The sequence below is a fragment of the Tachysurus vachellii genome, chromosome 26 (assembly GCF_030014155.1).
Source record: "Tachysurus vachellii isolate PV-2020 chromosome 26, HZAU_Pvac_v1, whole genome shotgun sequence".
Taxonomy (NCBI): domain Eukaryota; kingdom Metazoa; phylum Chordata; class Actinopteri; order Siluriformes; family Bagridae; genus Tachysurus; species Tachysurus vachellii.
In genome coordinates this window covers 16,374,350-16,396,849 of record NC_083485.1, presented here as the reverse complement: position 1 = coordinate 16,396,849, position 22,500 = coordinate 16,374,350, and the positions used below count along the sequence as shown (strand labels likewise).

Here is a 22,500-nt window from a genome sequence, read left to right as displayed (position 1 = left end):
CAGAGTGAATTGAATTTTGCAACCTTTTTTGAGATGTTTTAGGTGTGTGTGACTTCACATAAGTGATCATGGTGTGTTCACACTGTGTTCACACAGTTGTACTGGTTCATGAACATTACAGTGAGTCAATGTTAAGTGACTCTGTGCCAGACCCACTGTGTTCAGCTCCTTATACAGTCCAGAGATACAGGACATTAATACTGAGCTAAACATCAGTCACAGATTGGATGAATATTTTATCGTAATCTCTGCTGTTGACATGCAGCATGTGGGGTTTCTGCTGTTTTTATTCTCGTCCTCGATATCTGACGTTTATCTATTCGATTTCACAGCTTTTACCAAAATGATCAGTTCTCTCTGTGTGGGAGGGGCTTCCTCTATCTCCCCTGTCAATCACAGCAACACTATCCAATCACAGGTGTGTGTGAGATCATGCAGCCAGAAGAGTGTGTTACTCTGCAGCTTCACCTGAGGAGGCATCAGTCCTCACCTGGAGCATGTTAACTGTCCAGACTACAAGTAGTTTGAGCGTGCAGTCTGAGATGTGGAGCTGATTTGTGTTTGATGTGAATAACATTACAGAGTGCACGGAATTCACATCATCATCATTCTGGTTTTTTGCAGCTTGTTGTAAATTATGTGAATTTTTGGGAAATGTGATCTGCAGCAGGTCAGCTTTGGGAGCTTTAGTGTGAGTGACATGGGTGAAGCTTCACCTGCAGTGTAACACGTGTTGAGAGCCATGCTCCCGTTACTGTGCATGCTCTTCAGGCACTTCATCAGTTTAGTCTCTGCCCCCTTGTGACGCTTGGTGATCACGTGACCCATCAGCCAGGTGGGATCCTTATAGAGTACCTGCAGCAAAAGAACCAGGAACGAGTTCTGATCACGTCTCTGATGATAATCTACAGAATAAATCATACTAACCTGACTGTAAATGAAGTACAATCCCTCTGTCACCACGGTGATGGACTCCCCTGATACCTGAAGCCCCGCCCCCTTGCTACGCCCAACCGCCCAGGACAGAACAGTCAAATCACGTTCATCTGAAGAGGAGAGCAAGAAACGAGAACAGTACAGGAAGAATGAACGTTTCCTTAAACATGAATAACATTTACAGTGAAGATGTTCAGGTGTGTATAGTTGTGTGTACAGGTGTGTACAGGTGTGTACAGGTGTTTACAGGTGTGTACAGGTGTTTACAGGTGTGTACAGGTGTGTACTGGTGTGTACAGGTGTGTACAGGTGTTTACAGGTGTGTACAGGTGTGTACAGGTGTTTACAGGTGTGTACAGGTGTGTACAGGTGTGTACAGGTGTGTACAGGTGTTTACAGGTGTGTACAGGTGTGTACAGGTGTTTACAGGTGTTTACAGGTGTGTACAGGTGTGTACAGGTGTTTACAGGTGTGTACAGGTGTGTACAGGTGTTTACAGGTGTGTACAGGTGTTTACAGGTGTGTACAGGTGTGTACAGGTGTTTACAGGTGTGTACAGGTGTGTACAGGTGTTTACAGGTGTGTACAGGTGTTTACAGGTGTGTACAGGTGTGTACAGGTGTGTACAGGTGTTTACAGGTGTGTACAGGTGTTTACAGGTGTGTACAGGTGTGTACAGGTGTTTACAGGTGTGTACAGGTGTGTACAGGTGTGTACAGGTGTTTACCATACCATATGAATAGGTGGAGGCAGGAACCAGGTGCAGAAACATGCGCTGTTCTGCTGAGAAAAAAACACAGAGGAATTAGACTAGTCTGATAGATATAGAGAGAGAGAGTGTGTGTGTGTGTGTGTGTAAAACAGAGAAATAAAGAAGGATATAGTAAAGGGTTAGAAAGTTAGAGATCAGTCAGAGAGACAGAATGTGGCATGAGAGACGGAGGAACAGCAGATTTTTCACACTGAATGTCGTGTACTATGGAGAAACAGAATCACAGGTGAAATGGATGTTAGATGGTAAACGGTTCAGGCTTGTGTGCAGTGGGCAAGTGTGCAGTGGGCAAGTGTGCAGTGGGCAAGTGTGCAGTGGGCAAGTGTGCAGTGGGCAAGTGTGCAGTGGGCAAGTGTGCAGGCTCACAAACATACTCTGTCTCTTCGGTCTCAGTTTTCTCTGAGAGGACACGTCCCGTTTCCCTCTGCTGCTCCCACAGTCCAGCGACATGGAGGTCTGACACACACACACACACACACACACACACACACACACACACACACACACACACACACACACACACTGATTACTGATGATCTGATTTCAGTGAGTATTTGGTGAACATGTTTATGTGAAGTTCTGTAAAGTCTAAAGCCCTGGTCAGATTTAGTGACATTTCTACACGTTTCTTCTGTCTCACGTGAGGTCAGTGAATGAACGCAGGGACGTGTTTCTGCACGTAGTTTTGTCTACAAACTTGGATGAGTGTTTACCTTCGACATCACAGACGTGTCAGTTCACACTAAAATAATCAGCTGACAGCAGGCTTGACCAAAAAACAACAGGTTACAAACAGACAGACAGACAGACAGACAGACAGACAGACAGACAGACAGACAGAGATTGTAGAAATTGACATGAAACTAGGAATGACTTAGAGGCTGATTGCTCAGAGTGAAACCTTTTAACTTTTACCAGTTATTGGCGCACACACACACACACGCACACACACACACCCACACACAGGCTAGAAAACAGACAGACGGAGAGACAGACAGAGATATACTCATACAGGATGACAAACAGAGAGAAAGACAGAAAGAATAATCGCCTGTTTTCTTGTGTGTCTGCCCATGTGTTTATCTGACAGAAACAGAGTCTGCTAGACACACGGGCTGTCACGCTAACAGACAGACAGACAGACAGACAGACAAACAGACATGTTTCTCCACTCACCCACCCCGAGCAGCAGTAGTAACAGTATAAGTTGCTGCACTCTCTCTTGACGCTCTGCAGCTCCGTCAGCATCCTCTGGTGTGTGTAATGCAGGTGGAGCAGCGCCACCATCCCCCCGACCACATACACCAACACACTCCACTTCAGCATGACTCCACCGTCACTCAGTCACTTAGTCACTGCTGGAGGAAACTTCAACATGGCCGGACATTTAAACAACGGCATCACACTTCTGCAAAACGTCTGTTCTTAGGAAATGTTATTCTTTCCCTTATTCCTCTGTGCTGACTTTCACTTTCGGAATGTGAGCAGTTCACTTTCAGCAGCCCAGTGGGAGTGAACTAGTGCTTTCTCACTGAATAACACAGAGATTATCCTTTAAGGAATAATCACTCACCAGGAAGTGACGTCATCGCAGAGTCTCTCTAATAGCAATAAAGGCTTTACTTTTCTCTGCTTCTTTTTTTTTCTTTTTAAAAAACGGTTGAAATTTTTCACAAAACGCCATTAAAAGTGTTCAGTAAACGAATAATTACAATAATAATGCTGCAAATTATATTTGTATTTACTCATTTATACAGTACTATCATTATGATTTATTTTAATTTACCAGCCATAAACCAGTAAAACCTCCTGTTTAATATTGTCTAGGTCTCTTTAAAGCTCCTCCAGAACAGCTGTGAGGAAACTGGACGTCAGCATCTTAATCTCTTTCTCATGTTCTGTCATGTTCCTGTTCAATGTCAGTGTCATATCGCACTGATAAGAACACACTCCTGTTACAGAACACCATGAAGGGGTGAACTTGGTCTGCAACAATGTGGTACATGTCAGCAACATCCACATGAATGACAGAACCCAGGGACTATCTGCAGGACCCTCGAGTTCCTCCACTCCATCATTAACATGGCTTGTTCTCATGGAGCTGCACAGCACACAGAGGAACGTTCACAGACACTTTCTCTACATCTGTGTGCTTCAGAGTTTGTAGTAACAGTTTGTAGAAGACACAGATATAGGAGTGATATTCAGTGTACTTTTAAAAGCACTTACATTTACATTACAGAACCTGATCAGTGGGGGGTCACGGTGGCTTAGTGGTTAGCACGTTCGCCTCACACCTCCAGGGTTGGGGGTTCGATTCCCACCTCCACTTTGTGTGTGTGGAGTTTGCATGTTCTCCCCGTGCCTCAGGGGTTTCCTCCGGGTACTCCGGTTTCCTCCCCGGTCCAAAGACATGCATGGTAGGTTGATTGGCATCTCTGGAAAATTGTCCGTAGTGTGTGAGTGCGTGAGTGAATGAGAGTGTGTGTGTGTGTGTGTGTGTGTGTGTGTGTGTGTGCCCTGTGATGGGTTGGCACTCCGTCCAGGGTGTATCCTGCCTTGATGCCCGATGACGCCTGAGATAGGCACAGGCTCCCTGTGACCTGAGGTAGTTCGGATAAGCGTAGAAGATGAATGAGTGAGTGAGTGAGTGAGTGTGTGAGTGAGTGAGTGAGTGTGTGAGTGAGTGAGTGAGTGTGTGAGTGAGTGAGTGAGTGTGTGAGTGAGTGAGTGAGTGAGTGTGTGAGTGAGTGAGTGTGTGAGTGAGTGAGTGTGTGAGTGAGTGAGTGTGTGAGTGAGTGAGTGAGTGTGTGAGTGAGTGAGTGTGTGAGTGTGTGAGTGAGTGAGTGAGTGAGTGTGTGAGTGAGTGAGTGAGTGAGTGAGTGAGTGTGTGAGTGAGTGAGTGTGTGAGTGAGTGAGTGTGTGAGTGTGTGAGTGAGTGAGTGAGTGTGTGAGTGAGTGAGTGTGTGAGTGAGTGAGTGTGTGAGTGAGTGAGTGAGTGAGTGAGTGTGTGAGTGAGTGAGTGTGTGAGTGAGTGAGTGAGTGAGTGAGTGTGTGAGTGAGTGAGTGAGTGAGTGTGTGAGTGTGTGAGTGAGTGAGTGAGTGAGTGTGTGAGTGAGTGAGTGTGTGAGTGAGTGAGTGAGTGAGTGTGTGAGTGTGTGAGTGAGTGAGTGAGTGAGTGTGTGAGTGAGTGTGTGAGTGAGTGAGTGAGTGAGTGAACCTGATCAGTAAGAGAGCTTATAACTGTCAAGGAAAGTCGGTGAAACAAGTGTGAAGTCTAATTCAGCTTAAACTGATAAAGAAATGATCGAATAGATCCAAAAGATAAACAAGGCCTTTGTTCCACTCACATCTTAACACATCTTATGCAGGAATGAAGAATGATTTAGAAATGAATAAGAGCACACACTGATAAATAATATAGAGGTCTGTAATATTCACATGAATCAAACTGATCCTTCCAACAAGAGCAAGACACACTCCACTGTTCCAGGTCTGATTGCAACCAAATTCGTTATATTAAAGAAGAGAAGAAAGATGATGTGAAATATTAATTCCCAAATATTATAAACTACAGATCAGTTTTACTGCAGCGTTAAAGGGAAACAGTTAATATTCAGTTTATATCCTGAAAAGGAAGCGAACGTCTGCTGAAAGATGTTCAGGACACAGCAGTAACAGCCAGAGGAAAGATTTTTCCTTTTATTGTACAATAAATATTTAAACATTTATTCTCATTAACATGTAATTACTAATTAATATGAAAACTGATCGTTCCAAACTGTTTAGAAACGTCACAGTCTGAAATCATATGTAATGTGTGTGTTTAATATTATATTGTATTGTGTTTAACATCAACGTGTTTAATATCGTATTGATTTAATGTAGAACTTGTTCTAAATCATAAAACTTATCCTTAATGCACAGGTTTAACAACAGAACAGAGCTCAACATGCCTGCAAACACAAAACAGAGGTTCAAAACAAACAGGAAACACTAATGATTGCCGATGAAACGTCAGGTGATAAACGTGAAAATAAAAAATGATAAACAATCAGAATTCAAATCTCTGAAGAAAAGAAGAACGTTCAATATATAAATTCATGAATAGGCAAAAACGTTGTAATTTTAGATAATGGAAGGGAAGTCCCAGAATTTTGTGTGAGATGGACACGGTGTGTGTAGATAAGGCGTGTCCAATGTGGGCGTGTCTACATACGCCAGGTCCAGACAGGATGAGTCCCAGCTCCCCTCAGCCTCTCTGTGTGCTGTTCCGGTTACCACAAATGACATCATGGGGTTTCCACCAGGTATGAGATCCATCATCTCTTTACAGCCACCAAACACCTGACAGAAATAAACATCTCACATCACTTAGTGTTAGCTGTTAGCTGGGTCGTTATCAGGCGATCGTTTCTGCCCTGGCCATAAACCATGACCCACACATGACTTTCCCTGCACTCGGTGTGTCTATTTATCCTGATGCCGCTGTTGTAAACACTGTACCTGTGGCTTAACGGTGACGGTGTTCAGGTGTGTTGGACTTGGTGAAGTGTAGTGAGACAGGTCTGAACTCCACAGAGTCTCGGGAGAAGTCAGAGTCCCGACATCATAAGAGCAGCTGTTCTCTGAATTGTAATCTAGCATCGAGCCCCACTGCTTATCCTCCTTCATCCTGTAAAACACCACCATCATCATCATCATCATTATCATCATCATCATCATTCTCTCTCTCTCTCTCTCTCTCCTCACTGCTCTATGGCACTCTGTTTCCTTCTCAGCTCTTCGATGTGCTGTGTGACTGCAGCTGCTTGTCTCTGTGCTGCGTCTCCTCCCATCACTCGTCCTCTTCCCTTCTTCCTTCTGCCCATCAGCTGAGCCGGAGATGGCAGAGTGTTCACAGAGAGGTTCTTATTCTTCACTCCTCTCACTCCTGTCCACACCTGTACACACAATCACACAGGTCAGATCTTCACCTGACCTATTTATATTACCTGTAAATTGTAATTATTTTAAGAAATTAAATCATTTTCAGGTGAATAATAAATAAATAAATAAATAAATAAAGGCTTTGACCATCTCAGCAGGTTCTCTGGAGAACCCGGTCAACGGATCTCCACAGCACAGATCATACTGTGTCGCCTTCGTGCTGTGAATAAACAAAAACACACATAATATAATAACGGTATGAAACGTAGACTGAATGAAAGACACTCCGCTAATGTTGTAAGAATGGGACCTTTAGTAGAAAGAACGGATGATGAAGGAAACGAATGGTTAACTTCATGCTCAGTACAGCAACCTTACCGACGCTATCCAACTTCAGAACCCCGCTCTCATATTCCCATACAAAAGAAAAGTGAGATTCAGGCTACAAACACCAGAAAACGTACAGCTAGGAGACAAAGACAAAGAGAAGAAAAAAAGCAGAGAACAGAACAAGCAGCAGAAGAAATAAAACAACTGGTGAATGAATTAAAGAATATAAAGCTTGAAGAAATAAATGGAATGAAAAAGTATCAGACTCTGTACCGAGACAGACACGAAGAATGGATCAAGATCAAGAATATTAAAGTGATTCAGTTTTTTACTTTGATTTCAAAATACGTACGCAATAATATTGCTTGTGTTGTTAAAAGATAAGATGTGCTGAGTATGTTATATGAAGGTTCCCTTAAAAAGTCAACCCTCAATGCTCGTAGGACACCGCTGACAGTAGCCGCAAAGGGAAACGCACGTAGGGGAAGGATGTAGATAGTGAGATGATATTGCAAGCTGGCGCATTTTAAAAGGGAGTATGCCTTGTGGGGAATACAGGGAATACAGGGAATACAGCCGGCTGCTGACCACCGGGTCACCGACTCGGAGAGAGGAATGGTGGAGGATGTTGGTCTTGTGAGAGAGGAATGGAAAGGAATGTTGGTTTTAAAGTCAACATGAATGCCGTATTGGTGAAAGGCTTGAAAATGTATATAAAGCTTGTCTTGAATTACATTGTGTGTGCATTCTAGTGTAAACATCTTAATTACTTTTACTTATTCTAATACTGTTAGATTATTTGAAGGAGATTTTATTTGTAATTTTATTTTATTTTACTTTACGTATATTACACACGTTTAGCCGTATTACACTACTTTTAATAAAAACAAGGCCTCCCATTGTGAGGAACCTGAAAAGACAAAAAGGGTCTAAGTCTGATTCCTTCATCTAAAGATTCAAACAACAGAAGAACTTGAAGAGGATCTTGTGTTTTCATCACTAAACCCGTGTGAACTAGGACACATCCCTTAGTGGGAATGTGGAAGGGTTTCCTACGAAAACGTGTCACTAAGGAACAGTAAATTACTTCACTATGAGTCAGGATTCAATCCTTCTGAGAGAAAAGTGCTTAAAACTTAAAACTGCTTTACTTTCTGTAAAATCCTGCATTAGATGTTAATTCATCTGATTCACTGGTGATTTTGTGCTGTTTTAATCAGTCTTAAAAAAAACTATGGACATTAAGTCAATATAGTCACCTGACTGTGTGTAAACAGTGTATTTTATTTATGTTTGTGTGTTTATTTTCTTTATTATTTTCACCTTGGATAGCTGAGAATTTTCTCCCAAAACTCCTCACCATACTGAGAGGAGATGGATGATGATGATGATGATGACGAGCGATGAAGATGTCGGGCAGGTGCACGCGCAGTGAACGTGTCGCGCCGCTGCACTTCCCTGGATCGCCTGCAGAGGGCAGCACAAACCCACTGTTCACCGTTAAACGGTAAGAACCGTTATATATTTACCTCAAAAAAAAACAGCAATAAATAACAAAACTTTAGACATATAACAGATTTACTTTGCAAAACTGAGGAAAAGTCTGTTATTTTCTGTGTCATCTTGCAGCTGAAGCTCCTCGTGCCACATTGAGCTATGCTAAGCTAACGCGTAATAAAATAGATCTTAACTAATCAATATAAATGTTATTATATATTGCTTTATGTGTATACGTTTAATAATAAGGTTTATTAATAATTCCTGCTTAGACCAGAAATAATTATATTTTCACTGATATTTATATTTTCTTGGACGATCTGAAAGTCCCGGATGAGCGCGAGCGCGTGAGCCTGTTGCGCATGCGCAGTAGGTATAAATATTATAAACTAAATATTACGTGTTCTTACATTATTATTTTCGTAATCCAGCTCAAAATGCTGAATATTTTATTTATTCATATTAAAGGTTTACATTAGAATTAAAAGTTTTTTTTAATAATTATTTCGTCACTTTTCCCTCATTTTGTCTCTCTTTGTCATTCTTCTTCTTTTCCTTTTTTCTTTTGTAATATTTAATTTTTTTATTCTATTATTTATATATTTTATTCATTATTTTCCCTCTATTGGTTTTTCCTCTACACATTGAATATCTCATTAAAGCTGATTGTAGTTATATTTTAGGGTTTTGTGGGTTTTTTTCCCCCATATACATGCTTTTATATCACTTTAGGTAAATAATGTAAATATAACAAACTTTTCGGATGTTATTAACCTTTTAAATGCTGTTTTTTATGTGACGTGGATCTTTAGTTACTGGACCTGCTGTCGCTTTAAAACGCGATGACGTCATTACGGAGCGAGCGACCGGTCGCGTTGCCAGATTGAACGTCAATTTAATTTCTTACCACATTTTCAGTCACAGTTTAAATCACAAGGAAGATTAAAACATCTTTAGTTTCATTTAGTTCATTTTCAAACGAATAGAGATTGTGACAGAGGTCATGACAACAACATAAGAAACTGTGCACATAAGTTTCATCATTGCAAATGAAATTGCAAATTAAAGTTGTGGAAACATTTCAGAAAGCTGCTGAAATCTACTGAATTTCACATTTATAAATATTCCAGATGAACAATGCTACTTGTGTTATTGCTTCTTCTTCTTATTATTATTTTCCCGTTAGTTACTACAGCGAATCATCTGTTTCCACCTAGCTCTATCCTCATCATCCTCCACTCTCACACCAGTCACCTTCATCTCCTCATTTAACACATCCATATATCTCCTCTTTGTCCTTCCTTTTGACCTCTGACCTGCAGCTCAATCTCCAACATCCTTCTACCAATACAGGGCTCTCAAGTTTTGAAGACAGGCAAGAGTGACATATTGTCAATATCCTCATACAGTACCATAGCTCCTCTCTCGTCACGCTGTCATACATCCACAAAGACACAGTGCAGCTCCTTCTGACCATCTCTGTACTTTTCCATTAACATTCACAGTGCAAAAACTGCATCGGTTGTGCTCTTTCTGGTCATGAAGCCATTCTGCTGCTCACAAATATCCACTTCCTTTCTGATCCTAGCTCTCACTACTCTTTCCCATAGCTTCATTGTGTGGCTCAACAACTTTATACCGCTGTAGTTTCTACAACTCTGCACATCAACCTTATTCTTAATGATCAGCACTAGAATACGTCTCCATTCCTCAGGCATCTTCTCACTCTCTAAAATCCTGTTGGACAATCTAGATAGAAACTGCATTGCTGTCTCTTCTAGACACTTCCACACCTCCACAGCTATGTCATCTGGACCAACAGCCTTTCCACTCTTGATTCTCCTCAGATCCTTCCTCACCTCATCCTTTATAATCTTATCTATTTCCTGCTCTACAATATTTACCCCCCCCTTCCCCTCTCATTTTCCTCATTCATCAGCTCTTCAAAATACTCCTTTATCTTCTCTACACACTCTCCACACCTGTCATCACCTTTCCATCTCTATCTTTAATCACCCTTATCTGTTGTCCATCCTTCCCGTCTATATCTCTCTGTCTCACTAATCTGCACGCTCTCCTCACCTTCCCTCGTGTCTAACCTGACACACAACCTCATCACGTCCCTCTTCCCTCTGTGCTGTGATTCCTTGTAATCGTGTCTATTTTTTATCACTCCTACCCCATTTCTCTTCCTATCCACACCATAATAAAACAGTTTGTAACCCCTCCAGTACTACGTGCTTTGCTCCCCTTCCACCTGGTCTCCTACACACACAGTATATCTACCTTCCTTCTCTCCATCATGTCCACCAGCTCTCTATCTTTCCCTGTCATTGTACCAGCATTAAGAGTCCCTATTCTCAGACCTATACCCCTGTCTTTCCTCTTCTTTCTCTGACTACAAACCCCTTCTCCCTCCTCTCCTTGCTCCCCCAACAGTACCCCAGTTTCTCCCGGCACCCTGTAGGACGAAAGCGCCGGTGGCGGTCGTTGTTAACCAGGGCCTCGACCGATCCGGTGTGGAATTCACACTGACGATTCTCATGATTGAATTCACACACTTTTTACCTTCCTGACAACCCTCTGTTTTTATCCAGGCTTTGGATCGGCACAGAAGTCACTGGACTGCAACCCCTGTAGGTTCTTGTGTTATTGCTGCTTCCACTCACACATAAATGTGTGTTACAAATGTCCTTTATTATTAATGTGGGATTTTACAAAAGTACTGTGATTAAGTTTTGGACACACAGAAAATTCAGAATGTCCACTTATTGAACTTTTGATAAGTTTGGGATCTGTGTCTTTATCCCAATCCGTATCCCAGAGAGTGCTTCTAGTCCATCTGGCAACCCCGTCGGAGAGGTTGTCCAGCTGGATCGCGCGAGACGGGCGCAGCTGCCAGGGCCGCACGCGAGGCCCAACTTTTACCGGTCACTTTTTTTTTTTCTTTTTTCTTTTTTTTTGGCCTCACCTAGTTTTTATATCTTTATTATTTCCCCCTCAGACCCCACAGTAGACACAGTGACTCACTTTTTAACGATTAAATTGTCCTCCTTTGCCACTTCTATTGTTTTAACAGCTAGTTTTGGAGTTGTTTTCGTCCTGTAAGGTGATTTAAAGGCAGTTTGACGTCTTTAAGCTAACTGGCTAACCTGAGGTAAAAGTGACGTCATCGAGGGAAAACGTCCTCACAGGTTGTAAGTGACGCCGGAGGAACTTTAGATGTTTTGCTGCTTTATAAAGTTTTTGGGCCCAAACTTTGTGTTAAACTTTTATTTTTGGTGTGTGGTGATTTTGAGCAGCCGGTGATTAGCATGCTAAACAGGTGCGGCTAGTCTACACACTCGGCTTTATTGGCTTCTCACTGGATTCTTTAAACGGTGAGTTAACGAGCTTTATGTCCTCTAATAATCTGTTACAGTAATGGATAAAATTCTGCATCTTTTATAATTTACATTTAAATTTAAAGTTCAGAAAAATCAATATTTCATAACACAAATGAATTCTACAACGTGTGTGTGTGTGTGTGTGTGTGTGTGTGTGTGTGTGTGTGTGTGTGTGTTCTGAACTGTTTTCAACACACAATCCCACATTCGGACTGATGACTTATGTAATCAGACCTGTTGAGTCTTTTATTTGATTCAGTATAGACGTGAAGGTGAAAATGACTAAACAAACATTGTCTTGTCAGCTTCCACTAAACACACACCTCTGTAAACACACCTGATACTCTGTGTGTGTGTGTGTGTGTGTGTGTGTGTGTGTGTGTGTGTGTGATTAAATTGAATTTTCTTCTTTTTTCTTCTATTCTTCTCTTTATTTCTCTCATGTCTGCTGTAACCTCTTTAGTTCCTTATGTTTTTCTTCTTTTCTCTTATTCAATTTATTTTCTCTTCCTTTTTGTTTCTTACTTTCATCTTATCTCTTTTTTCCAGTTTTCTTTTTTTCTTCATTCTTTCATCTTTTACCTTTCTATTCTTTTCTTAATTCCCTCTTGCTTGCTGAATTTATTTTACTTCCTACCTTTTTTTATCCCTCTATTTTCTTTTTTTTTCAATTCATCATCTGTTACTTTACTGTTTCTTCTTTCTCATCTTTCACCTCTGCATCACTGACTTATCTTTTCACACAATTTTTCCCTCTTCTTATTTATCACTCCCTCTTTATTTCTCTCTCTCTCTCTCTCTCTCTCTCTCTCTCTCTATTCTTATTTTTGGCACCTTTTTTTTCCAGGTGTGTTCATTTCTCACACCTGTGTTAAACCTATGTTTCCCTTCAGGCATGTGTGTGGTGTGTGTGTGTGTGAGAGAGACTAAGACTGAGAGATTATAATCTTGCCCTGTAATGTAATGTAACACTGACAGACAATAAATTCAGTTCACACACATTCCTGAGGTTCACATTAAAAACTGGTCCCTTCTCTCTTTATTTTAATTAAGTTTTTTTTTGTCCTTGTTTAGGATTTTTTTTTATTTTTTCTTGCTCTTCTGCATTAACTGACTGTGTGTGTCTATGCACACATGTGTGTGTGTCTATGCGTGCATGTGTGTGTCTATGCGTGCGTGCGTGTGTGTCTATGCGTGTGTGTGTGTGTGTGTGTGTCTATGCGTGCCTGTGTGTGTGTGTGTCTATGCGTGCCTGTGTGTGTGTGTCTATGCGTGCCTGTGTGTGTGTGTCTATGCGTGCCTGTGTGTGTGTGTCTGTGCGTGCGTGTGTGTGTCTATGCATGTGTGTCTAGTGTGTTTGTACATAACCCTTTTGTGTTCTCCTCAGTTCTGTTCTTTAGTCAGACATATTGAATGCACAGTCAAGTCCGAAATCATCTGAGCGATTCACTTCCAACAAAAGCTCAAACAAATTAAATAGAATTAAATCAATTTAGTACTGATTTAGATTCAGAATGTTGAATAATTTAGTGAAATCACTAAAACTGCATAAGATTCTCATTCATTTTCTTCATGAGCCTTTGAGAAAATTCTAAAATAAAGAGATTGAATCATTGAGTCAAACCAACCAGCTCTGCTGTATGAATCACAAACTTGTGACTGTCATTTCAAAGCAACAAAACAGCTGATGATACGGTGATCTTCACTTATGGGGAAAACGAGCTGGAGGTTGCTGACAAATTATCAAAAGTAATGCAAAAAGTTGTAGAATGGTTGCAGACATCTTGTATAACCTTAAATGTTGATAAAACGGTCTCAATGTTTTTCTCAAATAAACGTAAGTTACATCTAACTCAAAATATTCAAGTAAATGGGCAAAAAATTAAAAATGTAAAGGAAACAAAATATTTAGGTCTAATTATTGATTTGAATCTAGGTTTTAAAAGTCATAAAAAAAACTTGGTAATAAATTGAAATTTAATTTGATGAATTATAAACACATTAGAAATTCATTAACTAAATAAGCCTCGAATATTTATTATAATGCTATGATTGTTCTGCATCTACTGTATTGCATGTCTAGTTGGTCTCAGGCGTGTAAAACATCGTTAAAATTACTAGAATCATTATATAAAAGGGCGATAAAAATTCATGATAAAAAGCCTCGTCAGTACCATCATTGTAATGTACTGAGTAAATATAATATTTTGAGTTTTGAGAAGCTCATTAAACATAACCAAATTTCTGCTTTATTTAAAATGATCCATAATATCGCTGCTCCCCTTTGAGAAAATTTGTCAAACTAAATTCAGATAGACTTAACAGAGCCACACGGTCGACAGTCAGAGGAGTGCAGCGTTCCAAGATGCAGAACCACTTATGGTCAACGTTCGTTCTTTTATAAAGCAGCAAGCCTTTGGAACACTCTTCCAAATGATATTATTTTATGAACCAACTATAGCACATTTGCACGCCTGACCAAACAGTGGCTATTAACAAAGCAAACTTGTGAGCATTAATGACTGTGATATGAACAATGTAGACTGAGTGAGTGAGTGCTAGATTCATGAAGTGGAGAGTGTTTTTATGATGTGAGTGAAGTAGGTTTTTTTTTTTTTGTATAACTTCTGTTAAATTATGAAGTGGAGAGTGTTTTTAGTGATTTTATTGATGAGTGAAATAATGTTTCCATGTGTGATACTGTATGTATTTCATGACCTTTTGTAAATGTAACATCTCTCTAGGGACTGCAGGTGGAAATTAGCATTTTTTTGCTATAACCTGGCACATGACATCTCTTCTTTCTTAGACTAATGTTCTCTGTGCATTGCCCCGATTAAGTAGAAATAAAATCATTCATTCATTCAGTGAGAGGAAAAGTCCAGTGTACACGATTGATTCAACTTAATGGACTCAGTCTTCTAACTCTCTTCCGTCTCTTTGCTAAACTTCGCAGCATCTATTTTTTTCGTCTCTTGCTTTCTGAAGCGTATACTTTTATATTCCTTTGACCTTCCTAAAGCATTGCTGTTGATCCTGAGCTCTTCTCCTCCTCTGCATTCTTATAAAATTATAAATTGATTTTAACTAACTGTAATTTATATGCATAGTAAGCAAAGAGAAGAGAAATGGACCACACACACTTGCACTTGGCAAAGTGCTGTATTAGTGTAATAATCTTCTTATTTCGTGTTGTGATGCAGCATGATCCGTGTAAATCTCCCTGTAACATCATGTCCCCAAGTGTTTTATTCTGCTTATGCAACAGCTATTTTCCAGCAATTGGCACTTTCTGTTTATTAAAGAACCTTTTATCTCGTTATAGTTTCATATAATATTGTAAGAGGTTTTTCTTACGATGTATCTGCGATACATGGTTGTTGTAATAACGGAGGGTGAGAGTGACCATCTGCTTCTGATGATCACATACTAGACGTGTCATAGTTTCAAAGTTAAAGACTGATAGACTGAGTGAATGAGGGAGAAGAGTTAAGAGAGAATGCAGTCATGATGGAAGGATGAATATAGAGAGAGAAAATAGTGTCACACTTGTTGCTGTAATTGCGTGAGCCTGAGTGTGTTTCGAAATTGGCACCGAAATGTGTGTAATGTCAGCTATGTGCATCATGCAGGCTGTGTGTCACTGAGAGGCATGTGTGTGTGTGGAGAGAGAGACTGACATTGATGTGTGCAGATCTCTATTGCACTTGTTGTTCACTTTGTTCACAGTAGATATTTTAAAACACACACGAACACACACACACCCTTAAGTCACATTCCTTGCCAGCCCACCCTCGTGTCTCATACCAAACTAGCAGTGCTTTAAATACACTATTATAGATTTATTGAAAAGGGGCTTAACATACAGCTGCACAAAGAAATCTTGCAATCACTGCAGAATGTTGCAACACTATGAAACTTCACAAACACTGTGAAGAACCTTCTCCCCCTTTCTGTAATGATGAGGTTTATTCCACTTTCTGTTAAAGTGTGACTTGGCTACTTGCCAGGCTGTTCATCCTGTTAAAGGAAGCACAATGTTAAAGGAAACACACACACACACACACACAGGTCCACACCTGGATATCAGAGGCCAACATATTGTAAATGATCCGTGTGGAATGAGAAAATGGAAGACAAAGTAACAGGAAAATTTAATCTGACTCCAGCACATCAGGCCAGTTTCATCCTTTTATCAGTGCACAAAATAAACAAGCATAGGTTAACAAATTCAGTATAAATAAGTGTGGTTTCTCTTTTTGTTTATTTTGTGTGTGTGTGTGTGTGTGTGTGTGAAATTTGGATGCTTTAAACCCACTACCCTGTAGGTGCTAAGATCTACTTGGCTTGCGGTTGCCATGGCGTCTTCAGTGAAAGTGGCGGTTCGCGTGCGGCCCTTTAACACCCGTGAGATGAACCGTGGAGCAAAATGTGTGATCCAGATGCAGGACAAGTCCACCTGTGAGTTCTACACACACACAAATCAAAATACATGGCTACAGACATCAAAAAAGTCTCTTACACACACACACACATGTTAATCAAAGCTAAGCTAATGTACACAATCTTGCTGATCTCACATGCTGCGTCTCGGAGCTACAGAAATGTAAGTGTATGCTGATTTACTAAAATATTTCATTCCTTGTTGTATGTATATAATGCATTTCATAACTGTTTTATATGAACTATAATGTAAACTTGTGATGGAGCTTAAAATGTTTTCACAGGTTCTCAGCATCACTGTGTTAGCGTTAGCCTGTGCTCTGTTAGCATGAGTGGAACTGCTATGCCAGTTGTTCTGTTAGCGCTGGTGCTGAGTTTCTAACCACATTGTGCTACATTCTCTTCCTCTTACTCAGCATTTCCACCATTTTTCCACAGGAATCTCTGTGTGCGCTCCCCCTTCATCAGCCCATACCCTTCCCTTTGCTCTCAATTCTCCACTTTCTCTTCTTCAGTTCTTTCCCATATGCCCCCCCCCCCCCCCAACCCTCTATTTAAAGAATCTACAATGCTGGCACTCTGTTGGCTTCCCCCCCCCCCCCCCCCCCACCTCCACACTAATGGATTTGAACACTGATCTGAGATCTGTGTGTGAAAGAGAGAGGGAGGAGGGGATGATGAGGCCCAGTTAAAAGTTGTAAAGGAACTCTCGGTCTGTTGGAGTGTTTACACAGTCTGTGCTTTCTTCTGTCTGTATTTAAAGAGGGCTGAACACCAGGAATTGTGAAGAAAAAAAAAATTTCCGTGTAAAAGTTAAGAGGTGTGAAATAGGGGTGTGTTCATGGCCTGTTACTTTGTTAAAACTATTTATGATTCACACATTCAAAGTTGGTTCCACTGGTGAACCTTCTAAGAACCGGTTTGCCTTTCCATCGTCTAGAGAGCGTCACAGAGCCGAGTCTGACTTCACTGTATACGTGTCACATTTCCCAGCAACGTTAGCGCAGCAGCGGCAAACACAACAACAACAATGGTGGATGTTGCTTTACTGGTAATGCTCATGGCTTTATGAACCTACATTGGCATCCAAACGGAGCGAATCCAACGTGTACGTGCAGCTCCATGTAATCTGTATAAACAGAGGTTGTGATGGAGAAAGTACATAACATTACTTTATCATTAACACAGAAAAAAGTTAGCCTTAGCATGTAGCTACCTACTAACGTGTGCTGATAATTGATCATATTGCGCTAAAGTAAAAGTGTATTAAACATTAGTATACTTAAGGTACATTATCAAAGGCGCTAACAGTAGCCCCGCCCACAGCTCCTGATACAAGCGATTCTTAAGTCTAGACCAGCAAAGTTTTGGTACTACTTAAGAACCACTTTTCCTGGTTCAGAGTACTTTGGCTGTCGAAAAAGAAAGAACTGGTTCTAAATTAAGCTCCGAACCAGCACTCAAACTGCCTCGGTGGAAAAGGGGCAGCGACAACTCCAAGCATCTGGATTTCTTTTTTGTTTGGTTTGTTTTCCAACTAAATATTTAAGCTATATTTAAAGCTGTGAATTGCATTTACTTTTTGAATCAGAGCAAATGTTAAAAAAAAAAAAAAAAAAAAAAAAAAATGAATTTAGTAACGCAATCATAAGGCTACCGAGATGTATTCTGCTCAAATCTAACTCATCCCCTGGTCCCGCCCACTTCACATCTAAACACTCATGAATTGTAAAACTTTAGACTTGTAGTTGTATTCTTTAAAATGCTGGCTAATTTAAACAGTTTTCCAATTTTTCAGCTGTTTTTGATGTTGCTGATTACTGTATTGTATATCTGTACTGTACTGTATATCTGTATGTCTTATGAATTATAGTCTCAACTTCTGATGTGTACAATTACAATTCAGTCCCTGTGTGTTAGGGCTCTAAAAATGAAAAGATATTAATCAGACTTTAAAAAAAAATCTGGGCAGCTCCTTTTTACTCCTGTTTTTAATGGTTAATGTTGAACTGTTTGTATTTCAGGCATTATCAACCCCAAACAGCCCAAAGACACACCCAAGAGCTTCACATTTGATTATTCCTACTGGTCACACAACACAGTGAGTTTCTCTCTCTACATGACGGGTTTAAAAGTCTGAGTGCACATACAGCATTCTTTACTCTTATACACACATACCATGTGTTCTTATTGACCTTGAGCAGTGATAACACGCACAGTGGAATGTTCAGTTGGAGTCTGCAGTGGAGAATCACATGCTCATCAACAGGAACTTTTGTTGTTGCAATTTTTAGGAAAAAAGCTCATTTTCTCTGTTAAATAACAGACTGTTAAATATTTTTTTAATCACTTTAATCTTAATACAGTTAATTTACTTGAGCTTGTTCTCTAATAACATTATTCCCATTAGGCAGATGACCCATGCTTTGCGTCACAGAGGCAGGTGTATTTGGACATCGGAGAAGAAATGTTGCTTCATGCCTTCGAAGGCTACAATGTTTGCATCTTTGCATATGGACAAACTGGAGCTGGAAAATCCTACACAATGATGGGCAAACAGGAGCCTGAGCAGCAGGGCATCATCCCACAGGTGAGAGAGATGAAGCTGGGAGACATCAGCATTTAACTACATGCACAGGTTTACCTGTGTATTTACTTGCTCACTTGCATACTTACACACACATACATCCTCGCTCATTTGCATACTTACTTATACACACGTACACACATACATCCTCGCTCATTTGCCTACTTACTTATATACTTGAGCAGTTATTTACTCGCTTGCTTGCTTATTTATTACTTACAGACTTACACATACTCACACTCTCACTAACTTGCTTGTTTGCTTTTTCCCACTTGATGTTCTTGCCTACTTATTTATGTACTTACCTGCTCGTGTACATGCAGGTTTATTTCCTCTCTTGTTTACCTGCACACTTGCTTGTTTTTGTTCTCACTTGCTCACTTTCTTTAGAGTTTTTTTCTTGTAATCCCATAACACTCTCAGCCTGATAAAGTCTTGTGCTCTTTGTAAATCTGATTAAACACAGGAATGTTCCTCTGTGTTCCATGTGCTGTAACTGTTTACTTCTCTTTGGAAAAAATTACTTGCACTTTAATTGAGTCATACAAATGTTTTACCAACATATAATGCAAGGCCAGTGTAGAGTTTTTGAATTTTGGCATAAAATGTAAAGTGGCAATGGCAATTACTGTAAAGTAACAGAAACTACATCTATATTGTCTGTGTGTGTGTCTGTGTGTGTGCCGCTGTTTCTGTGCGCCTGTGTGTGTGTGCCTGTTTCCGTTCCTAGCTCTGTGAAGACTTGTTCAAACGAACTGCAGAAAACTACGACCCTGACCTGTCCTACTCTGTGGAGGTAAGAAAACTAATCCACACCTCCTAACCAATCAGTGTCCAGAATCTAACAGAACTGTGGTGTAAATACATTTATATTATGTGATAGATAGATAGATTGATAGATGTAGACTTTATTAATCCCATTGGGAAAGTCACAATTTATTTCACTTGTATGAGTTCTGAGCGTACGTGTGCTTGTGCAGGTGTCGTATATGGAGATTTACTGTGAGCGTGTGAGGGATTTGCTAAACCCGAAAAGTAAAGGCCCACTCAGGGTCAGAGAACATCCCATAATGGGGCCTTATGTGGAGGATCTGTCCAAGTTGGCTGTCACCAACTACAGTGACATCGCAGACCTGATGGACTGTGGCAACAAAGCCAGGTATCATTTAAACAAATCAATAAATCAAGGGTAGAAAAAACATATCAGAAATATGTCTACAGTACAATATATATATATATATATATATATCAGTATACTCTGGACATTTAGCATATTTTTTAAAATGAAATGGAAAAGTAAAAAAAATAATATTAAATCAGCTTCTTCCTTAATTTATAAATACTGACAATATCCAAGAGCTCAGAAGAGTTAAATATTTAACTCATCATATATTTTCCAACACTGTCTCCCAATGAACGTGTGTGTGTCTGTGTGTGTGTTGGTAAGTTGAAAGAATTAAAGTGTGTGCATGTGTTTAAACCCATGGGCACAAATTACATCTTTATTTGAATCTGAGTAGGTTTTTACCCAGTAGAATCATACACCTTGGAGAAACCTATTTATAATGTATATATTAAAAACACACTTTCTGCTGCTTTCTTCTGCCTTATAAATAAAAAAGTTCTAAATAAAATAATAAAAAAAGACCAAAAAAGTTCTAAATAAAAACAGCAAGATTAAATCAATAGAATGTTATTATATATCGTTGTTATTTTAGAGTTAAAATTCAAACTAAACACTATAAAACTCAATGTGCCTCAGGACGGTGGCCGCTACCAACATGAACGAGACGAGCAGCCGCTCTCACGCCGTGTTCACCATCCTGTTCACACAGAGACGCCACGACCAGATGACCAACCTCGACACTGAGAAGGTTTTTTAAATTATCTATTATTTCATAGTATTTTTTAAGTCTTAGATTATCAGGAAGGCACATTCCCTGTGAATGAGCTGTGTAAATGATAGGGTTAGAACGATTATGTTAATATAAACCTGTCAATCATATAGCACCCAGAGCTATGGTCCATGTTCCGGTGATGTACAGATATTAACATTCGTCTGCACTGTTCACTGTACACTTTATTCCTTCCTGTTTGTTTTTCCTTCTACATGCAGTAAAGGCCTTTTGAGCTTTACAAGCTTTAAAAAATGTTCATTTGAAGTGTGTGTTCTAATTTTGTTCAGGTGAGTAAGATCAGTCTGGTTGACCTGGCAGGAAGTGAAAGAGCGGATTCATCCGGGGCAAAGGGCATGAGGTTAAAGGTGAGACCAGTGTTGTATCTTTGACTTAGTTCAACATCACACTATTAACTCTGTTCATATTTCATATAAATGCCTTGAAACTAGTTATTTATTATTATTTACACTTCAAACATTATTTTTCTTGTGTAATTTGCAGGAAGGTGCAAACATAAACAAATCTCTCACTACACTGGGCAAGGTCATCTCGGCACTGGCAGATATCGTAAGATACATTCATCACTATATCACTAACATAAACATGATGCATTAAGATACAGATGTTTGTATTTCACTTCAGTTGATCCACTGGGCTTCAGCTGTATCTTTAATGCATACGTACAGTTTAATGACAGTCTTGGAAAGACTGCAGACAAAAATAATGGTGTGATTGCATTGTTTTGTTTCTCCTCCACTTCAAACAGCAAAGCACCAAAAAGAGGAAGTCTGATTTTATTCCTTACAGAGACTCTGTTCTGACTTGGCTGCTGAGAGAGAACCTGGGTGAGTGTGTGTTGGGCTGTAAATACATGTCACAGTAGTTTGAAGGTGTGAGTTTGCTGTCTGCAGCCATTTTTATCCGATTTGATGTTTTGTTTGATAAAGGGGGGAACTCTCGTACAGCCATGATTGCTGCTCTGAGTCCAGCAGACATTAACTATGAGGAAACCCTCAGTACACTCAGGTATGTGCGCGCGCACACACACACACACAGGCACACACACACACCACTTTTTAATTCTCACTCCAGAAAATAGTCTGGAAGTAATTCTAGAAAAAAACATAAACATAAAGAACACACAAAATGCATGTTGTGTATTTAGGAAAGTGTGTGTGTGTGTGTGTGTGTGTGTGTGTGTGTGTGTGTGTGTGTGTGTGTGTGTGTGTGTGTGTGTGTCAGGTATGCGGACCGAGCAAAGCAAATCCGCTGTAATGCCATCATTAATGAAGACCCGAATGCTCGTCTGGTCAGAGAGCTTAAAGAGGAAGTGTCAAGACTCAAAGAGCTGCTGCTGGCTCAGGGTCTCAGCGACCTAATACCTGTTGCAGGTAAACCACACACACAGTGCCTCTTTTACCCGTCTCTTTAGACGCTTACATAGACTATAATTAGGCTCATTCGCATTCCTATTAGAATCCCAACACACAAACATCTTGTGGCAGGTTTTTATTTAGATTTAAAGTCCTAACCAATTTTAATAATAATAAATCTGTCAGGATCTTCTGTAGTTGGAGGTTCAGGTGTATCCCAGCAGCCCACTGTCCCTGGTGCCCAGATTACCCATGATGCACCAATGGAAGACCTCCTACCCACCAGCCCAGTAAAACCTATTAGCAAAGAGGAAGCTGTGGAGAGACTGAAGGTAGTGCGCACACACAC

General features: G+C 40.1%; 3 protein-coding genes across 5 annotated transcripts in view; 1 reads left to right on the top strand and 2 right to left on the bottom strand.

The window, feature by feature from the left end:
• tnfsf13 (TNF superfamily member 13) overlaps nt 1–3,236 on the bottom strand; it is a 4,191-nt gene extending 955 nt beyond the window's left edge. Inside the window, exons 1-5 of one of the 2 annotated variants that reach the window (XM_060862909.1) lie at nt 2,885–3,236; nt 2,083–2,164; nt 1,669–1,719; nt 928–1,046; nt 717–855 (exon numbers count right to left, since the gene is read on the bottom strand). In XM_060862909.1, the coding sequence (XP_060718892.1) occupies nt 717–855; nt 928–1,046; nt 1,669–1,719; nt 2,083–2,164; nt 2,885–3,034 (541 nt within the window). In that variant the 5' untranslated portion in view covers nt 3,035–3,236. The remainder of the gene's footprint in view (nt 1–716; nt 856–927; nt 1,047–1,668; nt 1,720–2,082; nt 2,165–2,884) is intronic. The other variant, XM_060862910.1, reaches the window with a different exon arrangement.
• Nucleotides 3,237–5,534: 2,298 nt separating this feature from the next.
• Nucleotides 5,535–8,617, bottom strand: LOC132841398 (uncharacterized). Its single transcript, XM_060863752.1, has 6 exons — nt 8,550–8,617; nt 8,291–8,434; nt 6,785–6,857; nt 6,461–6,651; nt 6,215–6,383; nt 5,535–6,055 (listed from the first exon to the last, which is right to left on the bottom strand). The coding sequence occupies exons 1-6, from the start codon at nt 8,615–8,617 to the stop codon at nt 5,837–5,839; spliced, it is 864 nt and encodes a 287-aa protein (XP_060719735.1). The 3' UTR covers nt 5,535–5,836.
• A 2,724-nt stretch (nt 8,618–11,341) lies between these two features.
• kif1c (kinesin family member 1C) overlaps nt 11,342–22,500 on the top strand; it is a 19,473-nt gene continuing 8,314 nt past the window's right edge. Inside the window, exons 1-14 of one of the 2 annotated variants that reach the window (XM_060863756.1) lie at nt 11,342–11,661; nt 11,767–11,844; nt 16,179–16,311; nt 18,318–18,394; nt 18,704–18,883; nt 19,611–19,676; nt 19,861–20,039; nt 20,643–20,754; nt 21,066–21,143; nt 21,280–21,345; nt 21,545–21,623; nt 21,726–21,804; nt 22,021–22,169; nt 22,338–22,483. In XM_060863756.1, coding sequence (XP_060719739.1) covers nt 16,209–16,311; nt 18,318–18,394; nt 18,704–18,883; nt 19,611–19,676; nt 19,861–20,039; nt 20,643–20,754; nt 21,066–21,143; nt 21,280–21,345; nt 21,545–21,623; nt 21,726–21,804; nt 22,021–22,169; nt 22,338–22,483 — 1,314 coding nt within the window. In that variant the 5' untranslated portion in view covers nt 11,342–11,661; nt 11,767–11,844; nt 16,179–16,208. Of the gene's footprint in view, nt 11,845–16,178; nt 16,312–18,317; nt 18,395–18,703; nt 18,884–19,610; nt 19,677–19,860; nt 20,040–20,642; nt 20,755–21,065; nt 21,144–21,279; nt 21,346–21,544; nt 21,624–21,725; nt 21,805–22,020; nt 22,170–22,337; nt 22,484–22,500 lie in introns of both variants that reach the window. The other variant, XM_060863755.1, reaches the window with a different exon arrangement.

Coding starts and splice junctions, on each gene's coding strand:
- LOC132841398 (XM_060863752.1), bottom strand. CDS start 8,617: ATGTGGCACGAGGAGCTTCAGCTGCAAGATGACACAGAAAATAACAGA. Junction 8,435..8,549: donor CTTTTCCTCAGTTTTGCAAA/GTAAATCTGTTA, acceptor TGCCCTCTGCAG/GCGATCCAGGGAAGTGCAGC. Junction 6,858..8,290: donor AAAATTCTCAGCTATCCAAG/GTGAAAATAATA, acceptor GTTTATTCACAG/CACGAAGGCGACACAGTATG.